We start from the raw sequence: 13,256 nt of genomic DNA, 5'->3' as shown, positions 1-13,256 counted from the left end.
GTGAATAAATTGTTACTACCTCATTTGACAGCATCCTGTCTGTTTTGGGTTGGCTGGTCCACCGCCTCCCGAACGTTTTAAACGATTTTAGCAAATTTTATCCTTTTGGCGCTTCTGTACATCTCTACAAATATTTATTTCACAAGCAGGTGCATATAATGCACAGCAAACAATAACCAACACAAATAAAAAAAAGAAAATAAGCTCTAAACAGTCAAAAGAGGTCTCCCCAGACAAAAAAACAGAACGGCCCCTTTAAGAGCTTCCATCCCATTTTACTCTATGTTTACATAACAGTCCGGGCGCTACCATTCTGCAGCCCTCCAGAGGGGGGATTAGCGGCTGAGTATAACTGACTCGCCGTTAGCGCTGCAGTCGCCAGAAGGGGATCGGATGACCGGCAGCTCACGCCGGCGAGGCTGCGAGGCTCGGGCACGCGGGGGGAACGGTCAGGGCGGCTTCTCGCGAGCGCGCTCTCGTCAGGCCACGCCCCCTCCCTCCCCGCGGCTGGTCCGCTGTCCTGTTGCCACGGCGCTCGGAGAGCAAAGCCGGGTGCCATTTGTTGTCTGGAGGGGGCGGAGGAAGGAGCTCGCGCTGGAGAGTGATTGGCAGGCCCCGGCCGGGGAGGGGAGGAGCCGCCTGTATCCGAGGAGAGAGGCAGCCGCGAGCCTGGAGAGCTGCTGCTACTGCTGCGCCACGGACTGGCTCCGGCCCGGGGCTCTATGAGGGCGGCCGGGAGGAGGCGCTAGCGGCTGCCGGAGAAGGGATCGTGGCTGCTGGCCTGGAGGAGACGGGGGAGCGCTGGTCTCCATGTTTTCCAGCAGCCAGGAGGAGCATTGCGCCCCCACTAAGGAGCCCATCAAGTACGGGGAGCTGGTGGTGTTGGGGTGAGTGCGTCCCTCTGCTGTCCTACTGACCCACTTCCGGCTACCGGAACCCCCCATACCGTGTAGTGCTGGCCCCACAGCCTCGTCCTGTCACCTGCCCTGGTGTGGCCTGACTTACCCCATTATCTGCCTCTGTGTGGTCCTCTGACCTAGCCTGGTGTGGTGCCTCTATCTGCCTCTGTGTGGCCCTCTGACCTACCCTGGTGTGGTGCCTCTATCTGCCTCTGTGTGGCCCTCTGACCTACCCTGGTGTGGTGTCTCTACCTGCCTCTGTGTGGCCCTCTGACCTACCCTGGTGTGGTGCCTCTACCTGCCTCTTTGTAGCCCCCTGACCTACCCTGGTGTGGTGCCTCTATCTGCCTCTGTGTACCCTGGTGTGGTGCCTCTTTGTGGCCCTCTGGCCTACCCTGGTGTGGTGCCTCTATCTGCCTCTGTGTAGCCCCCTGACCTACCCTGGTGTGGTGCCTCTATCTGCCTCTTTGTAGCCCCCTGACCTACCCTGGTGTGGTGCCTCTATCTGCCTCTTTGTAGCCCCCTGACCTACCCTGGTGTGGTGCCTCTATCTGCCTCTGTGTAGCCCCCTGACCTAACCTGGTGTGGTGCCTCTATCTGCCTTTGTGTGGCCCTCTGACCTACCCTGGTGTGGTGCCTCTGTGTGGCCCTCTGACCTACCCTGGTGTGGTGCCTTTGTTTGGCCCTCTGACCTACCCTGGTGTGGTGCCTTTGTGTGGCCCTCTGACCTACCCTGGTGTGGTGCCTCTGTGTGGCCCTCTGACCTACCCTGGTGTGGCCCTCTGACCTACCCTGGTGTGGTGCCTCTGTCTGGCTCTGTGTGGCCCTCTGACCTACCCTGGTATGGTGCCTCTATCTGGCTCTGTGTGGCCCTCTGACCTACCCTGGTATGGTGCCTCTATCTGGCTCTGTGTGGCCCTCTGACCTACCCTGGTATTGTGCCTCTATCTGGCTCTGTGTGGCCCTCTGACCTACCCTGGTATGGTGCCTCTATCTGGCTCTGTGTGGCCCTCTGACCTACCCTGGTGTGGTGCCTCTACTTGCCTCTGTGTGGCCCTCTGACCTACCCTGTTGTGGTGCCTCTATCTGGCTCTGTGTGGCCCTCTGACCTACCCTGGTGTGGTGCCTCTGTGTGGCCCTCTGACCTACCCTGGTGTGGTGCCTCTACTTGCCTGTGTGGCCCTCTGACCTACCCTGGTGTTGTTCCTCTACCTGGCTCTGTGTGGCCCTCTGACCTACCCTGGTGTGGTGACTCTATCTGCCTCTGTGTGGCCCTCTGACCTACCCTGGTGTGGTGACTCTATCTGCCTCTGTGTGGCCCTCTGACTTACCCTGGTGTGGTGCCTCTATCTGCCTCTGTGTGGCCCTCTGACCTAGCCTGGTGTGGTGCCTCTACCTGCCTCTGGCCCTCTGACCTACCCTGGTGTGGTGCCTCTACCTGCCTCTGGCCCTCTGACCTACCCTGGTGTGGTGCCTCTACCTGCCTCTATGTGGCCCTCTGACCTAGCCTGGTGTGGTGCCTCTATCTGCCTCTGTGTGGCCTTCTGACCTACCCTAGTGTGGTGCCTCTGTGCGGTTCTCTGACCTACCCTGGTGTGGTGCCTCTACCTGCTTCCTAGTAGCCCTCTGAGCTACCCTGGTGTGGTGCCTCTCCTTGCCCCAGTGTGGTCTCCTGATCTACCCTGGTGTGGTGCTCTCTACCTGCTCCCATGTGACCCCCTGAACTACCCTTGTTTGATGCCTCTAGCTGCCCCAGTGTGGTCCTCTGACCAACCCTGGTGTGGTGCCTCTAGCTGCCCCAGTGTGGTTCTCTGACCAACCCTGGTGTGGTGCCTCTAGCTGCCCCAGTGTGGTTCTCTGACCAACCCTGGGGTGGTGCCTCTAGCTGCCCCAGTGTGGTTCTCTGACCAACCCTGGTGTGGTGCCTCTAGCTGCCCCAGTGTGGTCCTCTGACCTACCCTGGTGTGGTGCCTCTAGCTGCCCCAGTGTGGACCTCTGACTTACCCTATTGTGTTGCATTTTCGTTTACCTTTGCGTTACCCTAGTTTAACCTTATGTGGTTCCCTGACCTGCCCCAATGGGGTGAGTATATACCTGCCCTGGTGTTGTGGCCTGGTCTAGAACTGTATCCTGTCTAATCCAGTGTGCTACCAGCCCTGTTACAGTTCCTTGATCTACATTTGTATAATCCCTGACCTCTGTACTGGTCACAGTATAAGGGCCAGAATTTAGGTGTGGAGCTCTTATGTACCCAAGTGGGATGCTCTGGGTTTCTCACTAGTCTGAATGTTCCATGACACTTTGATCTACTCCAGTGTGGAGCCTCGACCAGCCTCCTGGTGAAACCTCATCTACTCCAGTGTGATGCTCTGACCTTACTAGTCCCAGTGATCCCTAACCAGTCTCATGCTCTGACCTCCTTACTAGTTAGCTCTTTTGAACCCTGGCTAGGTTCTGGCTGGTACTCTGATTGTTCCTAGTGTTGTACTCTGACTTCCTTACTAGACCCAGTGTGGTGCCTTGACCTCATTACTAGTGCCGGCGTGGTGCCCTGACGTCCTTGCTAGTGCCGGCGTGGTGCCCTGACGTCCTTGCTAGTGCCGGCGTGGTGCCCTGACGTCCTTGCTAGTGCCGGCGTGGTGCCCTGACGTCCTTGCTAGTGCCGGCGTGGTGCCCTGACGTCCTTGCTAGTGCCGGCGTGGTGCCCTGACGTCCTTGCTAGTGCCGGCGTGGTGCCCTGACGTCCTTGCTAGTGCCGGCGTGGTGCCCTGACGTCCTTGCTAGTGCCGGCGTGGTGCCCTGACCTCCTTGCTAGTGCCGGCGTGGTGCCCTGACCTCCTTGCTAGTGCCGGCGTGGTGCCCTGACCTCCTTGCTAGTGCCGGCGTGGTGCCCTGACCTCCTTGCTAGTGCCGGCGTGGTGCCCTGACGTCCTTGCTAGTGCCGGCGTGGTGCCCTGACGTCCTTGCTAGTGCCGGCGTGGTGCCCTGACCTCCTTGCTAGTGCCGGCGTGGTGCCCTGACCTCCTTGCTAGTGCCGGCGTGGTGCCCTGACCTCCTTGCTAGTGCCGGCGTGGCGCCCTGACCTCCTTGCTAGTGCCGGCGTGGCGCCCTGACCTCCTTGCTAGTGCCGGCGTGGCGCCCTGACCTCCTTGCTAGTGCCGGCGTGGCGCCCTGACCTCCTTGCTAGTGCCGGCGTGGCGCCCTGACCTCCTTGCTAGTGCCGGCGTGGCGCCCTGACCTCCTTGCTAGTGCCGGCGTGGCGCCCTGACCTCCTTGCTAGTGCCGGCGTGTCCCATACTAGTCTCTTTGTGGTGCCCCAACCTTACTACTCCCAATGTGGTGCCATGACCAGTTTTTGTGTAGTACTGTGACCTACCTCTGGATGATGTCCTAATATACCCCATTGTTGTTCCCTGACAACCCCAAGCTTTACAAGTCCTATTGTGGTGCCGTCACTGGCTCTTGTGTGGTGCCCTTACCAACATTTTATTTGCTTTGCATTTACCAGTCTTAATGACCTTTGTATATTAATGACTGCCCCCTGTGAGATTAGTTAGTGGTTGGCCTTGCAGGTGATGTCCTACAGCTCTCAACCATACCTGTAGAAATGTTGTTTTTGAAACAAGCCAGCATTGATGGTCCCTCAACTATCTCTAGGGTTGTTTTTATCTGAAATGTTTAAGAAAAAATTCAGGTTTGCTGAGAAAAACTTGTTTTCAGTTGAGTCTTAGTTTGCGTATTACTGCAAGGATCAACAGAAAAAATATATATTTTTTCAACTTGATAACTTTCTTTGTGCAAATAAAATACTCTTCCATGATGCTTTTTAATGGACATTGGTTGATGGGCCTGTCAGCAAATTCTGTCAGTCAGTAGATCAGTCCAGGTGTTGAAAATGAGTAACAAAGCCTCTTGTTCTGTGCAGCTTATTTGTCCTGTAGGTAGATTTTCTGGATAGTCTAATGGCAACAGTACTCCTATCCAAGTATAGATAATACTGTTGCCATGGCTACAGGTGAGAACATTTTGAGCTTACTGTCTGTTTTGGAAGTTCTTAGCTGGCTGCAGGAAAGGTCTGTTCAGTTACAGAAGGACTCTGTGGTTAATCGTTAGCCAGATGAGGCTGTTATCGACCTGTATATGGCAGACTTTAGACATAGAGCATTGTTGTAGATGAAAATATTTATTGGCTAACTAAATGTCTTTCCAGAATTGAGCATCCAAGAGCACTTCACTTATGTCATGCCTGAGTAGGGCAGTTAAGTGTTCTCAAAAGCATTCCTCGGAAAGAAGAACTTTTAGCAAAAAGGGGTAAAAATAAATCCATACATTGCAAAGTGAGAAGTTACAAAATAGTAGAGAGATCAAGAAATGATTGATATTCACCATGTCATTTGTTCATATTGTTTGATCCACAATCAGCCTGCATGTCATCATCTTTACTACTGGCACACCTGGAAAAAAAACTAGACAGTACCAACTGCAATTACCTAAAACCACACCCCCCTAAGGAGGCGATCGGCTAAAAGGTTGTTTTTCTTTAGATCTATACATATACACAGAGGGAGATACTGGTTGCTTGGCAGTTGGAAACAGCTGTTATTTCCCACAATTCAACAAGGCTCACAGACAGCACATGGTTATGACATCACTCTGTGGGAGGGGTTTCACCACAATATCAGCCATACAGACACACAGATGATCTGTTCCAGAAAAGGTAAATATTTCTCAAAAAAAGGGGATATCAGCTACGGATTGGGATAAAGTGCAATCCTTGGTTACAGTTCCTCTTGAAAATGTTTTTTTAGCCAGTAAAAATGTATTCCCTTTTCTGTGAATTTATCCGCAGTTGCATCTTTTTGGTTGAGTGTTTACACTCTTTCCTTGTAGTGCTGGAGTCCCTGAGGTATTCTAGATAGGACTCTATCAGCCTGGAGATTGTATATTTTCCAGGCGTTTGTGTTGGTTTGTTCCTGACAAACCTGTTTGTCGCCACCCAGAAATATGCTGGCATCCGCTCAAGAGTAGACTGGTGGGAACATTAGCCTGCGTGCTACTTTAAGGGCCCGTTCAGACTACAAAATGCGGACCGCAACGCATGCGGACCGCAACGCGTACGAACGCACGCATGTCCGCGTTCGTATGCGTTGCGTGGCTGATCCCATCACTGAAAAGTGAATGGGACAGCCGCGCGTTTTTGTAAAATCTGCGTGCAGCATGCGTTCCCGGACCGCACAGGTCCGGAACGCATGCTGTGTGAACATCAGACATTGCACTCTATGCAATGTCTGATGTCGTGCGTTTTGGCCACCTGCACGCGTTTCCAAAACGCGGCTGGAAACGCGTGCAGTGTGAACGGGCCCTTAGAACAGTTATGTGAATTGTTGGACAGTCTCTGTAAAGGACATTGGAAAATGTATCGGCGCTATTGACTTAACGTTTTCTACTTTCCATTTTAAAGTCTGAAAGTGACCCTATAGTAGGTAACTACCTGCCTATCGTTTCTCACGGTTAACTACCTCAGCTACACAGGCTGATCTCCCTAACAATACTCTGTGTTATGCCCATTCGCAATTCTCTCATACCACACCCCTCCAGCTGTTTCCTTACCTTGCTGACTTCCCCCTCCTCCGGGGTCTCCCATTGACATCATTGCCTGGCCTAGGCACCAGTACAGAAGCTTAATGTTGGGCATACACTGCTCGATTTTGCCGCTCAATCGTTTCACTGCTCGTTTTGCAGTCAATTCTCTTCTCTTCCGCTTATTTTTCTTTTTTTTTTTTTTCTTTTTTTCTTTTTTATTCACTTTAGTCTGGAATAGAGCAGTGAAATGACCGGGCATGTCGGAAATTATCTATCGAGCCATCTTAATGGCTTAAAATTGAGCAGTGTATTCCCAGCATAAGGGGCCCATACACTGGTCAATTTCAGTCATTGATCGATTCTGTGGAACTGATCGATTGGAAATCCATCCTATCAAATCTATCGATTTGCAGCCGATTTCGATCGATTTGATCTGACAGGATGGAAAATGGCCCATAGAGTTGCATTGGATCTAGTTATTTTATTGGTACAATAATGCATTTAGGGCTGGTGCACACCGAGCGGCTTTTTCAGCGTTTCTGCAGCCGCTTGCGGCTGCGGATCCGCTTGGTCAATGTATCTCAATGGGGTGGTGCACACCAGAGCGGGAGGCATTTTGCAGAAACGAAAAATGCCTGGGTGAGGCATTTTTTGGATTTCGGATGCGTTTCTGCCTCCATGTTAAGTATAGGAAAAACGCAAACCGCTCTGAAAAACGCCTGTTCAGAGCGGTTTCACAGGCGTTTTTGTTACAGAAGCTGTTCAGTAACAGCTTTACTGTAACAATATATGAAATGTACTATACTGAAAACCGCAGCAGCAATCCGCAAAACGCTAGCAAAACGCCATAGAAAAATAAAAAAAGCGTTTCAAAATCTGCTAGCATTTTGCGGATCTGCTAGCAGTTTTTGGTGTGCACCGGCCCTTAGATAGATTTTATTCTGAAATCTATAGGAAATCTGTTCCTAGTATGTGGCACACATTGGATAGATTCCAGTCAGATTCAACTTGACAGGCATCAGACAGAAATCTGATGGTCTCATCTGCTGCAAATCTATAAGGACGCGTTTCCACTCGCAGACGCGCGCCGGGTCTGGGGGGAAAGCAGGCGAATCCCATCAGCCGTGACATGCACGGCTATGGGATCCGCAACCTCCCGCGCCGATTCGGATGGAAAAGCTGGGACAAATTGCTAGTGGTAGCGATTCGGTCGGCGTTACCATTGCACCCTATGGCAGAGTTTCCCCGCACTATTCGCCTGCGGGGAAACTCTGCGGATTCGCGGCGGTTTCCACTCAAGTGGAAACGCGCCCTAAGTGTATGGCCACCTTTTTTACCTTATTTTTTTATTTATCCTGAGAAGCTCTGTGCCCTAAGTCGGCAACCCTTGACCCGGAAGACTTTGCTGTGCACATTTGCAGTAATTCATTTCTGTGAGCACTCGGAGTGCCCACAACCAGGGCATGCGCACACTCTCATCTAATGGTACGCAGGGCTGTGGAGTCAGTACAAAAATCATCCCACTCTGACTCCTCAGTTTATCAAACCTCCGACACAAGGTACCCAAAATTGCTCCGACTCTGACTCCACAGCCCTAACGTACGTTCAGAGTCTTAAAATGAATTAGTGCACATGCGCTGGGCTAAGTCTTCCGGGTCAAGGTTTGCCGACTTATAAATCGCGGCCGCTAGCTGAGTTACAGGAGAATGGAGCCCCTCGGGACCAATCAGAAAGTGCCGTAAGGCTATGCAAACATGCCCACATCTGTCGCTAGCCTCAATTTATCCCTTAAAGGGACACTTAAGTCAAAGAAAAAAAAATGAGTTTTACTCACCTAGGGCTTCCAATAGCCCCCTGCAGCTGTCCGGTGCCCTCGCCGTCTCCCTCTGATCCTCCTGGCCCCGCCGGCAGCCACTTCCTGTTTCGGTGACAGGAGCTGACAGGCTGGGGATGCGAGTGATTCTTCGCGTTCCCAGACACATTAGCACCCTCTATGCTGCTATATGGAATATGATATATGCTATAGCAGCATAGATGGCGCTATTGTGACCAGGAACGCGAAGAATCACTCGCGTCCCCAGCCTGTCAGCTCCTGTCACCGAAGCAGGAAGTGGCTGCCGGCGGGGCCAGGAGGATAGGAGGGAGACGGCGAGGGCACCGGACAGCTGCAGGGGGCTATTGGAAGCCTCAGGTTAGTAAAACTCTTTTTTTATTTTTACTTAAGTGTCCCTTTAACCTCCCTGGCGGTAACCCCGTGTGTGACACGGGGTAAGCCGCCGGAGGGTGCCGCTCAGGCCCTGCTGGGCCGATTTTCATAATTTTTTTTTTGCTGGACGCAGCTAGCACTTTGCTAGCTGCGCCAGCACTCTGATCGCCGCCGGCCCCCGCCCGATCGCCGCTATTTGCTGCGGCGCGCGGCCCCCCCCCCCCCCCCCAGACCCCAGCGCTGCCTGGCCAATCAGTGCCAGGCAGCGCCGAGGGGTGGCCCGGGACTCCCAATGACGTCCCGACGTCAGTGACGTCATCCCGCCCCGTCGCCATGGCGACGGGGGAAGCCCTCCAGGAAATCCCGTTCTATGAACGGGATTTCCTGATCGGAGATCGCCGAAGGCGATCGAAGCGGGCGGGGGGATGCCGCTCAGCAGCGGCTATCATGTAGCGAGCCCTCGGCTCGCTACATGATTAAAAAAAAAAAAATTTTTTAAAAAACTGCTGCGCTCCCTCCTGGCGGTATTTTTCATACCGCCAAGGAGGTTAAAGGGAACCTGAAGGGAATTTGGAGGCTGACATATTTATTTACTTTTAAAGTGGACCCGAACTCTTGTACAGGACAGAAGGAAGACATAGAGAAATATACCCTGTATGTATTTAGAGAGTTTAGCCTGTCAAATTTCCCCTCATCTGGGACTAATCAGAAGTTGTAATTTGATCTCTCAGCTGTGTCAGCTGGCTGCCTGGGCAGAGCTGCTAATTTGTAAACACAGGTGTTAAACCTATGCCTGCTTCCATGAGAGCAGGAAGTAGACACTGCAGATGTATTGCAGGATTTGTATCAGCTGTAACAAATAAATGTTTTCTTTAAAGGTTACTATGCTGTTGCGTATCTTTTGGCGCAGAGAAGAAGTTCTGAGTTCAGGTCTGCTTTAAACAATACCTGTTGCCTGGCTGTCCTGCTGATTCCATTGGCTGCAGTAGTGTCTGAATCACACACCTGAAACAAGCATGCAGCTTATCTTGTTAGAAACATCTGATCTGCTGCATGCTTGTTCAGGGTCTATGGCTTAAAGAGACTCTGTAACAAAAAAAAGTTCCTCTGGGGGGTATTCTGTAGCTGCCAGCAATCCAGCGCTGGCTTCTTCGAAGCGTCCCGCAATCCTGGCTCAACAAGACTTGATATATTTACCTTCCCTGTCTCCAGCGGGGGCGCACAGAGATAGGCGGAAATAGCCGATCTCTGTAGGGTCAGCTCTACTATGCAGGAGACTTGCGCCTGCGCAGTAGAGCGGACCGACAGTGATCGGCTATTACCGCCTATCTCCGAGCGGAGAGCCGATACTGCACCTGCGCTGGAGCCGGGAAGGTAAATATTTACATCCCCGCTGTTCAGAGGGGCACAGCGAGACCGCCGTGGGACACAGGAGGACGGGGGAAGCCTCGATAGGATTCAGAGGCTTTCCCCACCCGAGGTGAGTACCCCCCAGGGGAGCTTTTTTTAGTTACAGGTTTTCTTTAAAGTATCAGAGGCAGAGGGTCAGCAGGACAGCCAGGCACTGTGCATTGTTTGAAATTTAAATATGTCAGCCTCCATATCCATCTCAGTTCAGGTTCCCTTTAATGTTTGGCTTGGCTTAGCATAGAGGCATGCTAGGTACACACAATGTAATGTAATTTTCTGACAGATTTGCTGTCGGATTGATTATTACCAACATATCTGATTTTCAATCACATTTTTTTTCTTCTATTCTATGGAAAATTGATTGGGCGTCAGATTGGACATGTTGGAAATAATCAATCTGACACTGACAGTAAATCCATCAGAAAATTGCATTGTGTGTACCAATCATTAAGCCCAGCCATATGCTGGCAGGAAGATTACTGGCCAAGTTCCCCTCCACAAAATGAGTAGTAGGGGCCCGTTCACACTTAAAAAGCACAAAATGCTTAGCGCCATTGTTTTGTGCAGGTGATTTTTACAGCGATTACCACGGCAAAATCACTGTACACTTCCACAATTCAGAGCGATCACAAGCAGCGATTTTATTAAGCACTCTACCGCTCCAGAATTGTGGCAAAAATGCTGCAAGTAAAAAGTTTTGAGATTGGCGCCAATTGCGGCAGTGAGATCACTGCCATAGGTTAGAATAGCACTAGCGCTTTAAAAAGCGCTTTAGCGATTAGTGGGAATCACCTGCTAATTGCCCTGGTTTGAATGGGCCCTACAGGTCTTACCTACTACAGATTTTTAATTGAAAAGAGATAAGGCCCCATAGGTACTTTCACATGGGAGGCGGAAGGTGGTGAATTCACTGCCTGTCGTCGGCTGGGTGCTTGAGAGGTCGCCGCCACGGAGTCACATTGGAGCGTAGCCATGCTCAGATGCGATGTCACTTTCTCAGTGATGGGCAACACTACTGCATGCCAAACATTGACACGCGTGGAGTTAAAAAATACAGGCTTTCGGTTGCATAAATTGCAGCCAAAAGGTGCCTGTGCCTGACAGCCGGGAGGCTGGACTGCCTGACAAGTGTGAGTTACAGCATTCAGTGTGAACAAAGCCTAAGCGCTTGTTCACACTGCAGGCGTTCATTTTTTTCCGGCCGCCTGTGGTTTTTAAAATCGCCCCCAACCGCGTGGCCAATGAATGTGTATAAGAAGGTTCATATCGGCGCAGGTCGTGCGCTGTGCGGCTAGGAAAGCGGTGCGTGTTCCATTTTCGGGGCGATTCCACCTCAATGGAAGGTATAGGAAAATCAGTGAACACTTACAAAAACGTGCAATAAGGCGATTGCGCTTGCGGTTTTAAGAATAAATGCATTGTATTTATTCTTTTCCGGGTCAGTGTTCACTTCCTGACTTGCATCAGAGAGTGAATTACAAAACCGCTCGGGAAAAACGCTTAGAAAACCGCTAAGCACAAAAAATGAATCGCCAACCCAAGCGCCGTGAATCAGAAAAAAGACGCCTCAAAATCAGCCCAACACAAACAGAACGCAATGTGAACAAGGCCTAAGGGTCGGTTCACACTTGTTTCAAAACTGTATCCGTGGCTCCATTTGTGTTTTTTCCTTGTTGTCGTAGACAAAAACAGAGCCACGGATACCAATGTTAAAAATAGTGGCTGTCTTCCCACACGTCAAAAAACAGATCCGTGCGCTCCATTTTAAAAAATGGAGAGTCAGGACTTTGCAGATTTTCCCGGAGCCCGTATGCCCGCGGAGGCAATGAAAGGCAACTCAAAAATGGATCTCCCTCATCGCATAGAACTGTTGCACACAAAACAGATGCCAAAGCGGATTGCCTACTGCCTGCTCCTCCCCTCAGCGTCATCTTTGCGGACCTCTTTATCCAATAGAAACGCACAGGAAGGAAGGACACGTTTTTGACATGTTTAAACAGGCTGGAAACGTATGCTGCAAAAGCACATTTTGAGAAACGGACTAACGGTAGTTTAAAACTTATTCCGACCTGCAACCTGACCCTAATATAAAACAAAAGTTTGTTCAGAGGCAGACACTTTGCTCCATTCCATTGTATCTGGATGCACAGAAATGTTAGTATTATATTTCATACGGTACCTGGCTGCTAATCCAAACCCCCCCCCCCCCCTGCTTCCTTCTGAGTGAGCATCAGTTGACCCTTCTGTAAACTTCTCCCTTAATTGCTGGTTGCTGCAATTGGTTGCATCAGCACATCTCCTATGACATCTGCCATGTGGGACATGCAAGTTCTGCAAACTTTCTTGGTCTGTCTGCTTGTGATAAGAATTTTAAGTGATGACATTCGCGTTGTCATGCCACAAACCATTCAGTTTATGAAGAGTTGCAGAAATAGAGGAGGGATTGCGATGAGATCGTTAGAAATGAGTAAATACAGCATGAGTTTTAGCAAAGTGTGAAGTCACTATCTATGTAAGTGTAGACAGAGTAACCAAGCAGCTCAGGGTGACCCAAACTACTAGGAATGTATAGGGGGATAAATGGAACCAAAAAGCCCTCCTACTAAAAAAGCAAAGCTTGGTGTAATTGCCTTCTTAAAACAGAAGGAAATTTGCAATAATTCAGTTATAAGTGAACATTTGTGGTTACCCACAATGCACTACCACTAAATATGCAAATTATCCTTTTTCGCCCTTGTAAGCCAAGCAAGCATCCAGAACTGCTGGTGTATAGCAAGCTTATAGCTTTTTGTTTTACACAGCCATATCAAACCCACATGTAGACAGCCTGTTTCGGACTTTTGGTCCTCATCAGTACATGGCAGGGATTGTATGCGAGTGTAGGTATGTCGCTGGGCATCAGAAGACTGCGTAAGATTGTAGGCCGTGCCCAGTTGTGTATATATACCAGTCTGTATCAATAAAAAAGGGAGGAGCTTTTATCGGAGGAAAGGCCTCTATGACTGAAGTGATAATTGATGATTTTACAAGCCAGCTGTGTGGGGCAGTCACGCATGCTAGGCTGAGCTGTATGGCTCAGACACGCTAGAACAGGCATCGGCAAACTTGGCCCTCTAGCTGTAAAAGGAAAGGTTCAGGGAGGGTGGGTAAAAAATCAA

The 13,256-nt window shown here is 50.7% G+C and overlaps 1 protein-coding gene across 1 annotated transcript in view; it reads left to right on the top strand.

Moving 5' to 3' along the window:
* The first annotated feature begins 433 nt into the window (after positions 1 to 433).
* Positions 434 to 13,256, top strand: part of PELI2 (pellino E3 ubiquitin protein ligase family member 2) — a 105,969-nt gene continuing 93,146 nt past the window's right edge. The window contains exon 1 of the mRNA XM_068254382.1: positions 434 to 887. Coding sequence (XP_068110483.1) covers positions 811 to 887 — 77 coding nt within the window. The 5' untranslated portion in view covers positions 434 to 810. The remainder of the gene's footprint in view (positions 888 to 13,256) is intronic.

The sequence above is a fragment of the Hyperolius riggenbachi genome, chromosome 9, assembly GCF_040937935.1.
Source record: "Hyperolius riggenbachi isolate aHypRig1 chromosome 9, aHypRig1.pri, whole genome shotgun sequence".
In the NCBI taxonomy this organism is placed as follows: domain Eukaryota; kingdom Metazoa; phylum Chordata; class Amphibia; order Anura; family Hyperoliidae; genus Hyperolius; species Hyperolius riggenbachi.
Note: the sequence above shows the minus strand (reverse complement) of the source record. Positions and strands in the feature narration are given on the sequence as shown.